This window comes from Aulonocara sp. 'chitande type north' Nkhata Bay, linkage group LG16, assembly GCF_057382095.1.
Source record: "Aulonocara sp. 'chitande type north' Nkhata Bay isolate Kocher_YH1m ecotype deep benthic linkage group LG16, A_spYH_male_GT1.1, whole genome shotgun sequence".
Taxonomy (NCBI): Eukaryota; Metazoa; Chordata; class Actinopteri; order Cichliformes; family Cichlidae; genus Aulonocara; species Aulonocara sp. 'chitande type north' Nkhata Bay.
In genome coordinates, this window is record NC_141359.1 from 38,175,654 (window position 1) to 38,188,389 (window position 12,736).

Consider the following 12,736-nt stretch of genomic DNA (forward strand, 5'->3'; position numbering starts at 1 on the left):
AGCCAAGAAAGAGAAAAACTGCCGGCACAATGCACTTTGCTCTCATGCTTTTTGTTTTGAGAGCTGTTTGTGCAGAGAACATCAACATACGGTATCTGCACGCATGGTTCCCAACGTGGGGGAGAGCCCTTCATCCCACGGCCACCTTACCCAAACCCCACTCACATGACTTTGGATGAATTCGACCACAAAGTGAAAGAAAAGCAGTCAACAAGTGCTCAGCATATGTGTCCTGTTAGACTGTCTGACAGGCCAATGCCAAGTGTGCAAAGCTGCTATCATCCTCTGAAGGATCTAGAACACAGTTTTTCATTGTTCATTAAAGAAAAATGCACCAGAAACAAACAGAAACAAAAAGAATTCCCATTTTTCATCACTAGTATCATTTTACACAGCATTTAAAAACCGAATCATGTGATATAGCATGCTGTAAAAGTAAAAATGAATACCTGTAATGAAAGCATGAATCCAGGCTATAATGATTTCTAATGAATCACCAGAATTGGCCTTTTGGGATTCTTTAAATCAGTTCACCTTTGAGGATTTCTAATTATTTCCTTTTCACAGCAAATCAAGACTAAAACAGAGCAAAGCTTAAGTGGATTTCAGAGCGTTTATGGACTAAAGCTGGAGAAGTGTGTCTGTGCATGTGTCGGGAGCTAGAATAAGCTACTTCCATAATGAGCGCAGTAATGTAATAATGTGCTACAATTAGCTGACTAACCCAACAGACGGTGTAGATCGATGAGCAGACACAGCCCTCAGTGTCTTGTGCTACTGAGGCTGGCAGATGGACTGACTAAAGCGAAAGCGTATCTAATAGACCCCATAAATATTTATAGGCACGCAATTATCTCGAGTTGTTGGTATTTTTAGAGGAAAAGATGCACTCAACAAAACCAAACTTCTCAGGATGATTCGGACTCAGCTTCTTATATCTGGTCACTGATTAGACGTTAGTGGGACTTAATTCACAAACACTGGCCATGTTTTATGTCAGCAGTGCCTGAAAGAACCACTTTAAATGTCTTTACATGTTTACAGCAAATAAAGGGATATTAGGCTTTCAATTAGAGAGGAAGGACGTGGTTAGAACTGCGAAGCATTTAATTGAACTTTTCCATGATGTAACCTAGTCCTCACTGAAAGCTGCTACACGAGGAACATAGGAAGGAGTCTGAGTCAGCAAACTGGCTCAGACTTGGCAGTTACATCGATTGAAAAATTGCTAGCATTAGCAGGAAACTGTGGTGACTTTCCAGAGTGAATGTGAGGATGAGCCTGTTATTTCTTCTTGTAAAGGTTGAAAGGGTTTTAAAGTGGAAGCATATATTAAAACTTTCAAACTAGTGTTAATTCATGTTTAGATACTACCTTCGAGGTTTTGCTTTTTCATTAAATATATGTTTTTTCTTTTTAAACATGATTAGAATTCAGTTTATTACTCATTTTATCACAAAACATACACAAAATCCGAAATGCAGGATCCGGGACGCAGACTGCTAAATAAAACTCTAAATGAAAGTGAAGTGAAATGAAAGCAAAGCAAAAAAAATCCAAAGTGACAGGTGTACATGGATGAAAAAAATCTTGGTAAATTAACATACACTGTGACAAAGACAGAGGGAAGGACTATTTATACACATGGGAAAAACACATGTGTATAAATATCTATACACATTGTTTTTTCCCCACCTGTCTCCACTTCCCGATGAGGTGAGGTGATGAAAAATACTCAGCAAAAGCAAGGATGCAAACAATATTGTCAAACACAGGGGAGGAATTAAAACAAAGCAAAACACCAGAGACAGAAACTTTCAAAGTAAAACAGGAACTAAGCTGCAGGAACAGACTACACTGATCCAAAGGAACGCTGGGCAAACTAAACATAAAGGACAAGCTGCATAAAGAATAACTAGAAGTCAAGTAAAAGCTGAAACAAAAACCAACTGGGGTCACACTTATTATTTGGATTGATGCTTTTATGGCATTTCTCTACGCTTGCTGAGTGTACAAAGAGCTTTCTGCTACAAATTTCATATATACAACATTTATTTACCTTTACTGTGAAGCACTTTGTCTAAAATCTGTGCGAAAACATGCAGATGAGACAATCAAACCACTGACCTTCCAATTAGCAGGTGACTCTAGTACAGATTGTGTTTTTGAGCAACTATTACTGAATTTAATTTCATCACATTATCACTGGAAAAATTCACAACTGCCACGAAACACTTTATGGCCGGTATGGGGCTTGAACCCACAACCGTTTTAGTAGTAATAGTTGCATAGCTTCTTCAGCACTTTATTCTATTTAAATAGTTGTAGTCAATCATAAACTGAATCACTGTTTAACATATTTGGTTTGCTAATGTCGCTCAGTCCCAACTAAACATAGCACCATATAGTATGGAACTAGCTCAGTAATGTCTGCTACTCAAAGCAAAACCAGATGAGTGGGTAAAACAATGACTTCTGGTGTAGACAGGAGGATACATTTTTCTTCTTTAAAAACTTACACAGCAGTTTGGCTTAAAGTGCCAAGTTACATTTAAGCCTTCAGGCTAGTCTTAACGCGATGATAAGTGTCTGTTTTGGCTGAAAATACAGTTTAACTGTGACAGTGAGCCACACGGATAATGAATTGTGGGCTGTGTAAGCAGTGACGTTCAAGAGTTTACCGGCCTCCCTAAAACCAAACCTTCATCATGCTTTACTTGACAAGGCCTGGAGGCTACATGGTGATTCCTTGATTCCTAGCTGAAGGAAATGAAAGCACTCAGAAATTATATGGTACTTGCAGATGGATTCATAGATGCGCAGTTTAAAAAAACAAGGGTGAGCTCAAAGACGGCCCTTCATATGTTGATTTAGATTAAGAGATAAAAACAGACTGCAGACGACAGATTAATACTTAATACTGCAGGTTGATCATAAACAACATGTTCTGTGTTTTCTACACAGAAAAGAAATATGCTAATCTGTCCTCCTCGTGTAACAGCATGGGCGCATACTTTGTCTTACATTTCAGCAAGCTCGTAAACAAACACATGGTGTCTGCCTCAGGTTGTGATTAATTAACCCTCCCTGCTCAGCTGTCACTCAAAACCATTTACTGTTCTCGCACTTAGACGCTTAGAGGATAAACACACTCGTATTTTTTAATTTACCGCCTAAAGGCCTTTAAACAGTTCCTTCATTTGGTTTTGGACTGAGAAAAATGAACAGCTAATCCTGAGAGGGATGCTTGCATTCAACAACCAGCATTCTAGAAAACCTGTTATGGCACTCAGATGTCATTTATAAAAAAATGATTACAGTGTTTATACTGAGAAAGTGTGATGTGGATAGACATATACAGCTTCTAACAACACAGTCTTGTTGTTAGTGTCTTTATTGCTGTAGTTACATTTCTTATATTGTTGTGAAATTTCCAAAAGGACAAATAAACGTAAATTGCTTAAACTGTGTTGTAAAATCACTCTGGTCTTTGGATTAAAACACTTCTGTCATGCCTGCTGAGAAGATCAATGCCAAGTTATAGATGTTTAATAAAGAGTCGTCTGCCTTGTGACATTAAACAGTTCTTCTGTTTTCACTTGAGTAATTTATAACAATCCTATTATCATCGTAGTAACACGTCATTCTGATTAAATTGTTTAGGACGTGACAGACCAAACTCCACTAAATGGCTCTTTGGTGTGAAATACACAGAGTATAATCTGCAGCTTACAGTCCAGCCTTTACAGGTGAAGACCTCGTAGCTGCACATCTCCTCTGTGTAGGCAGTGACCGCTGTCATGTGTATTATTAAGGGGTCTGTGGTACTCTGACCTCACAGAGGCTCCGGGGCTCTAACAGCTATGAGAACTTTAGCGAGAGCTTTCACAGCTGAATGAGATGGAAGTGAAATATGAAAAATAACAGAATAAACCTTCGTGGCTCAGACTGGGCAGCAGTGTGGGATAATTGGAGCACATCTGGCTTTAAAGAGTTATCAGAGCAAACACTTACAAGTAGTGTGAGCTGCTTTCTCGTAGAGCATCTGTGAACAGCTGTTTTAGTTCTCCCGCCAGGAAGTGAAATACTCACCACTTGCATGTTGGATCATCGTGACCTTAAACTGGAGTTTAATTTTAGGGAGGAAGAAAAAGTTGCAGGAAGCAAAGTCTGGCAATTGAAAGATAAAGTTGTGACTAACATAAGCTGCCCTCGTGCGACAGCATGAGCTACAGTCCAGGTGGCTGATACAGCACAACTGTGCGACCCTGAGGGGACGAATCCACTGTGCATACTGTCATGAATGTGGGAAAAACAATGAAGAGGCTCCAAGTTATAATCTCAATTTCATGCAACATCTTTATTACTGCACACTGCAGACCTCCTCCTGTAAAAACAGCTGTTTGGTCTCTGGATGAAAGCCAGAGATCCAGCTCTCATCGCCAGTGACGATCCTCAGCATCAGTGTTTTGATCCGTGGTGAAATTACAGATGCTGACATGTAGGTGGTCAGGATGAGACTTCCATGGAGGGGTCTAAAAATAGCAGCTCTGCTGGAAGCAGTTCCGTGGCACACCGAGAGATGACCTCAAAGAGGCGAAATTTGAATCAGATATGGCTCTCAGTTTTTACAGATGCTGAGCCTTTTGATCGCAGCTCATATGATGGGACTGCTGTAAGTGTTTTCTGTGGAGACACAACAAGCAGCTCCAGCAGGGCCACAGGCTGAATAATTATAAAACGCTGTCATAGCTTTAATTTGATTTTTTGCAAGGATTAATGAGAGAAAGAACAATGACATATGTAGTTTCATTTATCAGAGCACTCCAAATAATAATCAGAACGATTTGCTTTTTTTTTGCAGTTGTTTATAGCATTTAGAGAATCTTTTAGTGTCTAAATTTTTAAAGTGGTGTCATCAAAGTGTTTGAAAATGGAAAAAACTGAACATGGATGGTGACACGTTATCATTCGTGTCTTCCGCTGGTTGTCTGTCTTCCCATCAGCCTCCCATCTGCAATCGTGGACGTGTCATTTTTTTCCATCTGCTAAGTGTCTCATTCATACCTGAGTGCTGGCAGGCCAAATGATTCATTTCATCAGCATTCTGCTTTTCAGTTTGCCACAAAACCACCATGACAGCGACATGCACAAAACCACAGCAGGGCATCACGTAGCACAATAAGTTGATTAGTTTCAATTAAAGATCCCACTGCTGATAAACTGGCGGTGCCGCTGACACTTCCTCTAGTTGTGGGGACATTAAAAACGCATTGTTGTTTTTGCATCTTCCTGTTGTCGTTCTGGATGTACAAATAAGCATCGGCGTCTTTTCCTCTGCCTCTGAGGAACCAGGTTGCCTACTTTCCTTTTCCAATTCTTTGCTCTGTTTTATGCAAGCTGTAATTCTTTGGGGGCAAAGAGGCGTTACAGTTTTTTTGTTTGTGTTTTTAACTTTCAGCAGTGATGAGATGATTGTGTTCTTTTTCCTGTCCTCGCGCAGCGATGCTGAAAGTGTCTAAACAAGCTCGACAGCGGATGTTAAATGGACTCACTGAGCCACACGTCCTGCACTTAACATTTAAACGTCATTACCGTGCACAGGCTCGACGCTCACATTTGACCTCGTGAATTTCACTCGTGAAACTTGAGCTATAGATTCGATTAAACACGGTGAGCAGATCCAAATTATGAGGCAACATTTAAACTGCTGCACATGAATGCAGCATAGTCAAAAATTAGCACAGGCCCTGACGTACGCTGTGAGAGATTAGACAACTCTAGCAAAATAAATCAATTATCAGAGTGTTGCAGAACAAATGTCTGCACAGTGAAAGAAAGAGAGTGTGTGCACGCTGGGGGCTATGCTAAGCTACACTGAGCACAGCAATGCATCAACGTGTCACGATTAGCTGACTAACCCAAGAAACACAGCAGATGGATGGTAGGAAGAAAAAGAATATTAATGATGCTAAACATTAACAGCATTAATTCAAAAACTGTAAAATATTTACGATTTGCCAGCATGTAGATAAAACTTGTAGTTTTATCTCTAGTACACGGGAAAATCTCTTGAAATGCATGCAGAAGGTTTATCTGAACGCTACGATGCTGGAGGGAAAAAAAAAGTAAAGGTCACATCATGCGAGCGCCTCAGATATTTCAATTATCTCGTTCTTTCTTGCAAAGGCTGCAAAAGCATTTTCTTGCTGATTGGCTCTGTGGCAGTGTTGTTATCGTCACTCTCACAGAATCAAACTGGCTCCTGTGGAAAATACGCTTATTTAAGCACACCTCCCTAAAAAGTCTTGTGTCAGGAGGTCATCTTATTTAAAATGATCACACGGTGACGGCTGCATCTCACACGCTGCAGACCGATCAGGAATGCAAAGATGTGACTGGATTTTCTGCTGATGAGCTTTACAGCAGCTCGGTGATTAGTGCCGTCACCTGCGAGTCAAACTCATATCGGTGCAATGGATCGTGCAATGCACCTGTTTCCTCCACCAGCCTCAAAATGTCTCTAATTTATGGTGTGTTATTGAGCAATGATGCGGTATCTGCGCAGGGCGTCACTCTGGACGAGATGGGGGACGTTACAGCACACTCTCTCGACAGGGGAACAAATAGTGCTGTGACACAAAAATAGCTGCACGAGGGACTCGGGGATACCAAATGTATTTGAGATGTTACTTAACCAAAAGAGGACGTGCAATATAGCATTAGCAACTTTGCAGAGGGAAATAATACAGCAGAGGGGAAAAGGGATGATAGGGAGCAACGGAAAACACATTAAAATATGGAGCAGAAGGGATTGTGGAAGAAGCAGGGGAATGAAGGAAATAGAAAAACATTTGACTGTAGTTATGAGGGATAAAAAAAAGAAGCTGTTCCCCTTTCCATCAGATGAAAGAGGAGATAGCTGTAAAGATAAAATAAAGATGAAATACTGTATTTAATTAAATTTATGCCGTAATGCAGAAATAGATGGGCATGCAAAGTCAGTTAGGCGGCCTTTGAGCCTTTTTTTTTCCTGTGCGAAAGCTTCAGACATCTAATAGAAGTATTGTGAGGAAAATACGCAGAGGCATTTAATAATGTATGCTGCAGTGAACATAAGGACAGTGTTAAGTATTCGATGCGGTGGGAGCCGCGTATAAACCCCAGCTGATGTGATAGTTGTGACAGCAGAGGACAGAAGTGAGACAAGATAGCTGAGGAACGTTACTACTTTTAACAGCTGAGGCACACTGAGTGGTAGGAAGGAGCCCCATGCAACTGCCCCTACACACACACACACACACACACACACACACACACACACACACACAGACAAAATGTCATTGGAACTGAATTAGAACTCTCCAGAGGAATCTTTGCCCGAACGCAGCACTTCCTCGAAGGGGAGCGACTGTCCTGATATTTGACCTTTCTTACTCAGCTGGACCGTTTTTGACATTTCGGTCCGTCATTCCCTTTTTTTTCTTTTTCCTTTTTTTCTTTTCCCGCTTCCTGTTTTGTTTCAGACCAAAAAATATATATAAATTATGGAGAAATTAAATACTACATACATTTGATAAAACCTTTTTTTATTTGGGATTTACAAAGTTGTCCAGTATTTGTACACAAGCGTCGATGAACTGATAAACTGCACGTGTGGAAGTAACCTTTGAAGTGTATTTCTTGTAGAGCAGCAAGATGAGGATGTTTAAATGAGCTCAGATAGTCTACTAAACACATCATGGTTCTCGAGTATGTGGAACAAGGTCTACAGATTAAAGAAATAAGGTTATTTTTTAACTTAAATTAAATGCTGACATGATATAACACATAAATCATTACTGGCAAATAAACCCTGCGTTTACCCTTGAAGGAAAAGTTATGCACATTTAATCACGACAGAGCAAACCTTTTGAAAAACAGAAGAAAAGTTTGATAATTACATGCTTTTTATCTGGTTTTTAAGTCTCCCTGAGATCTTTGATAATGCACGCACTTAAACCCTACGGTTTAATGACTTCTACATCCAGATAAATTTGACCAAATTTATTGCTAGGACCTTGGAAAGCAGTGATATCACTAAAAAGACCCTGCAGAAGGGTTAAACTAACATTTATCTGAATATATAAACATACAGCACTGCATAAAAGTCACCACGCATTTCTCTAAACTTTGCTAGAAAAGTGGCCAATAGGTGCAGCGATTTATTGAAACATTTGCAAACACATAGAATATAAGGTCAGTAAATATTTGCTGTGACCACTTTTATACTTTTTATATGTCCAAAACCCCTTCACAAATCCTGGAGAACTATTACTCAAGACCATCAGAAGAAAGTCTGGCTCCTTGGAAGCAAAATCTAATGAAATGAGGGATTTTTCAAGACGTTTGCACAGTACTGAACATGTTCCTGGATGTGTTTAGTTTATTATTTTAATAAAAAACTACTTACAGCGTCCTGGCACAGTCTTCTCACTACATGTCGTGCAAGTGCAAATGAAAATGCAGCATCAGACACGTACTCAAATGTTATTCGAGATCTAATTGTTTGAAAAGTTTTTCCGTTGTTAAACTAAATTCTATTTCTAAGATGCCAGATCTCAGCAATTACTCAGTGTTATCGCAGGTACAGACGGATGAAGGTATGAAAATAGAGTTTATTTGTGCAAAGTAAGGTCAGACCTGATGGAGACAGCTGACCGTTTTAAATACAAACATGTTCTTAAAACACAGTCAGGTGGGAGGTGTGTGTGTGTGTGTGTGTGGGGGGGGGGGGGGGGGGGGGGGGTATTTATGTGATTACTTAATTGTAATTTATGTTCTCAAATTGTAAAAGCAAATCTGAAAAGCTGTGTCGATGCTGCCGTTTTTTGCAGCGAGCACAAAGATAATATTTGCTCACGCACAAAAAGATCTGTGTTTATGCCAGAGGCGTGCTGCTTTTGTTCAGACTGTTTCTCTGAATCCCTTCTACCCCCCTTTTTCCAACTCACTGTCTTTCTCTGTAGTCTCTCACTCAGTACATAATCAGCCTTTGGACTCTAACCAAAGCTGAAAAAAATGCAACAGCTCAAGTGAGGGATGAACAAATATACAGATTTTTTATGTAACGATGTATCGCTGCCTTATTGTTTCGATTAAAAAAAAAACACAGGAGGATTATTAATTTAAAAAAATCATGTGTTTTGTGTGGTGATAACAGAATGAAACCAAGGCTTTTTGGAAGACATCACAGTGACAATTTAAGCATTTTTATTGCTCTAAGTGCATAAAACCTAACAAAAAAAGGATGAAATTGCTTTTTAATGCCTCACCAAAATGTCACCATGTCCTGTTCGTGTTAGTGTGAATATAAAACAGATTTCATTCATGTCTGGCTGCTTCTCTCTCTCTCTTTGTGTGCATGTGTGCATGAGACTGTGATTATCCCACTCACTCGACTGTGTCCTCCCAGTTACACCAGTGTCTCTGATCCAGCTCTTGCATGTCCAGTCTGAACTTGCCCAGGCAGAAATCCTCAATAGCGTATTCGTAGTGAGGTCCGCAGCCCAGCGCTGACACACACTGAGACGCTGCTGAGAGAAAGGGGAGGGAAGAAAAGGGAAGGACGGCGTTAGAATAATGAAGGAAAGTGGGCTGAATGTAAGTTGGATCGCAGCACAATGCATAATTCAGTGCAGGGCTAACAACTTTTTCCAACTTTTAAAAAGTGTAATGCAAAGAGCTCTGGCCGCAGCGGGATGACGGCAGAGGGCAACACTCAAGAGAGTGTCTGTAACTGCTGCCACCTTTTGTGGATCAATGCAAACTGATCCATTTCCCCATCTGTTGAAGATGACAGTCTGCTGACACAGTGTAAGCTTTATCACTGCCGTACAAGACCTCCAAAACCACAAACAGACAGATGAGAGACAGACGAGACAAACTGAACACCAACGTTTCCGGTAAATTCTTGGTGGACATGAGGGAGAGTGCTCCAGATGCTGAGAGGGACACTTTGACATATTAACAGAAGGACTGTGTGACAAATGATGTAACGCAGGTAAGAAAGTATGTGATGGCAAAGATGTTTGGTAACACCCATTCAAGATACAGTAGTATCGGTTAAAAACGACATGTCGTAAAAGAATAATGCGAGAAGACTGCAGCTGTGGTAAGCTCCACATAAAAGCTCTGGGCTTAAGGAAATTGGTAATTTCTCTGCATTCAGAGTATCAGTGCTTTTACACCTCACTAGTTAACTTTTCAACCTTTGTTTATTTCCCTGCCCGTGTGGGTGTAAATGCTCAGATTATTCAGCCAAATTACTCAGAAACAAACAGGGTGAAGAGTCACAAGGTCAAATATAAAACCTCTCCTGCAGTGACACGCTGCATTTCAGAAACGTTAGGCTGAAAATGCAAATGAGATGCTAAATATCAGCATTTTCACAGATTTGTAAATTTTTGTTATGCAAGAGTAAAAAAAAGAGTTTCAATTTGTTGCAACGTTGTTGCAACGTTGAAGCCCCAGCTTTTTATTTTTTTATCAGTCACAACAGAGACGAATAAAACTGGAAGGTTTGTTGAATGTAAGTATTAGGAATTAAAAACAGACTTTAGAGTTCGGGCGTAAAAGTAATTATGTATCGACCAATGAAGGCCATTAAAGGTAAAAAATGTAGAACCGACAATAAATCGATAACTACATTAATTTATAATATTATATTTTTAAGGTGTTCTTCTTACATATCTGACAGCTTCAGCTTTCTTTTTTCATCACAGTCATAAACTTGACAACTTGAACTCTTTCTGACCAGTGTTGTAATAGTAATTAGTTACTTATTACTGATTACTTCTAAAAGAAAGTTATCGTTGCTTTACTGATTTTCAAAAGCAGTTAGTTACTTTATTACTTAGTTGCTTTTTAAAAACATGACACACAACCTCAAGACATTTCAGGCCAATTCTAATTTTTTCAGCATAACCCATCATATAAAGTTGAATCAAAACTTGTTTTATTAGTTTTAATCTTTTAATTTTAAGCATCAAGCAAATTCTGCAAATTTTCCAGCAAACTTTCAAACAGATGCAAGTAAAACACAGCAAAAATAAATAAAATCAAAGGCTCAGCAGCACTGAGTCCTGTCACTCTTAAATCTATTTCCACCTGTTTAGCAGGAGTGGGAGGTTTGCCCGGTGCCGCAGCGGTCATGTCAGTGGGGGGATCCGAGGGTTTCTCTGTGAATTTCACATTCCTGTGGCAGCGTGCATGGAGCTTGCTCAGATCTGAAGTTAAATTTTTCGTTGTAGAAAGAAGTTTTCTTCCCACGCAGAGTGAACAGGGGACTAATGTTTTTGTAGTAATGTCAGTACTTCCACACATCCGGCTTCCTCCATATTATCTATTGTTGATCTACACACGTCTGTTGCTGCCACGGACGTTGCACGCTCATACGTCATTGTCATGAGACACTCTCACAAACAACATCACGGTTTTCTAACGCAGCGTGCTTATGGGAGAGTAACAGTAATCTAATTATTTGCAATAGTAATCCCTTACTTTACTCGATACTCAAACGCATTACTTTTAACACGTTACTGCCCATCTCTTTTTCTGACACTCTCTACTGATCTTCCAACCTGTATGTGACACCCACATCACTCTAAAGCACATCTTACTCATAATTACTCATAATACTAATTATTAGTGCTCACTCCCCGAAAATAACAAATGCATAATTTAAACACGATAACCTTCTACTTTGACCAGCATATAGAGACGTCTCTTTTTTAAAGGTAGACACTACCAATGAAGTCATGTCTCAGGACGGAGATTTTCACATTAAAAGGTCTCCCACAAAACTGCACAACTAACTGTTAAAAAAGAGAAAACAATATATATTTCTACAATAAATTCCACGGCGGTATTTTGCTAAAAGGAAATACTGAATTATCACGACACAGAAATCAATCTCTTTCATTATTCTTCCTCTTCCTGTTTCCCTCCAGCGTTTACTCACTCCCTAAGCCTTTTATCACCTTTTGTCTTGTTTTGCGTTCTTATTACAACCGCCTTCATTTCTATTCAGCTGTTTTCCTTTTCCCAGTGAATCTTCTATATTCGTCTCTATTAATCCCTCCTTTGGCAGCTTGCTGAAATCTTATTACTTCTGGAGTCTTCTGGGAGTTTTGTGAAGTGGACAAACCATTTTGTGAATTTTAGTGTACTTATTAGGACTCATTAGTAACAACAATATAGAATTTTGAGATATATGCAAACACTTTTTGATCTTACATCGCTGTGTGCTTCAGAATATCTGAAATTAATAAATGGAAACTATATTAAGGTCAAGTCACAGCTTTAATTTACATCTAGTGTTAAAATATCAGAAAGTATCACAATTAAACACATGATGTTTTTGGGAAGCTGGTTGTTGTTTCGGTGCTAGTTAATGCAAAGGAGAGCCCACAGGTGATTTAGACTGGTGACTGGTTGTATTCTGCTAACACCAGGAGTGAAACTGGTTTATTTGTAAGAGAATAAGTTCCATTTTTTCAAAGCACTCAAACAAACACTGCCACAAAAATGAACAAAAAACATGAAGATGAGCACAAGCCTTGTTGCTTATCTTAAAGAAACACCTTGATGGCAGCACAACAAATCAGGATTGTTCTGTAGGAGAATTCACTGCATGATGCAAACCCCCAGCAACCCACACAAACAAACAGGCCAGTTGTACAGAACGTGTTGTAAA

General features: G+C 39.5%; 1 protein-coding gene across 2 annotated transcripts in view; it reads right to left on the reverse strand.

The window, feature by feature from the left end:
- ramp1 (receptor activity modifying protein 1) overlaps positions 1-12,736 on the reverse strand; it is a 64,585-nt gene that overhangs the window by 14,737 nt on the left and 37,112 nt on the right. The window contains exon 2 of one of the 2 annotated variants that reach the window (XM_086267577.1): positions 9,437-9,572. In XM_086267577.1, coding sequence (XP_086123703.1) covers positions 9,437-9,572 — 136 coding nt within the window. Of the gene's footprint in view, positions 1-9,436; positions 9,576-12,736 lie in introns of both variants that reach the window. The other variant, XM_086267576.1, reaches the window with a different exon arrangement.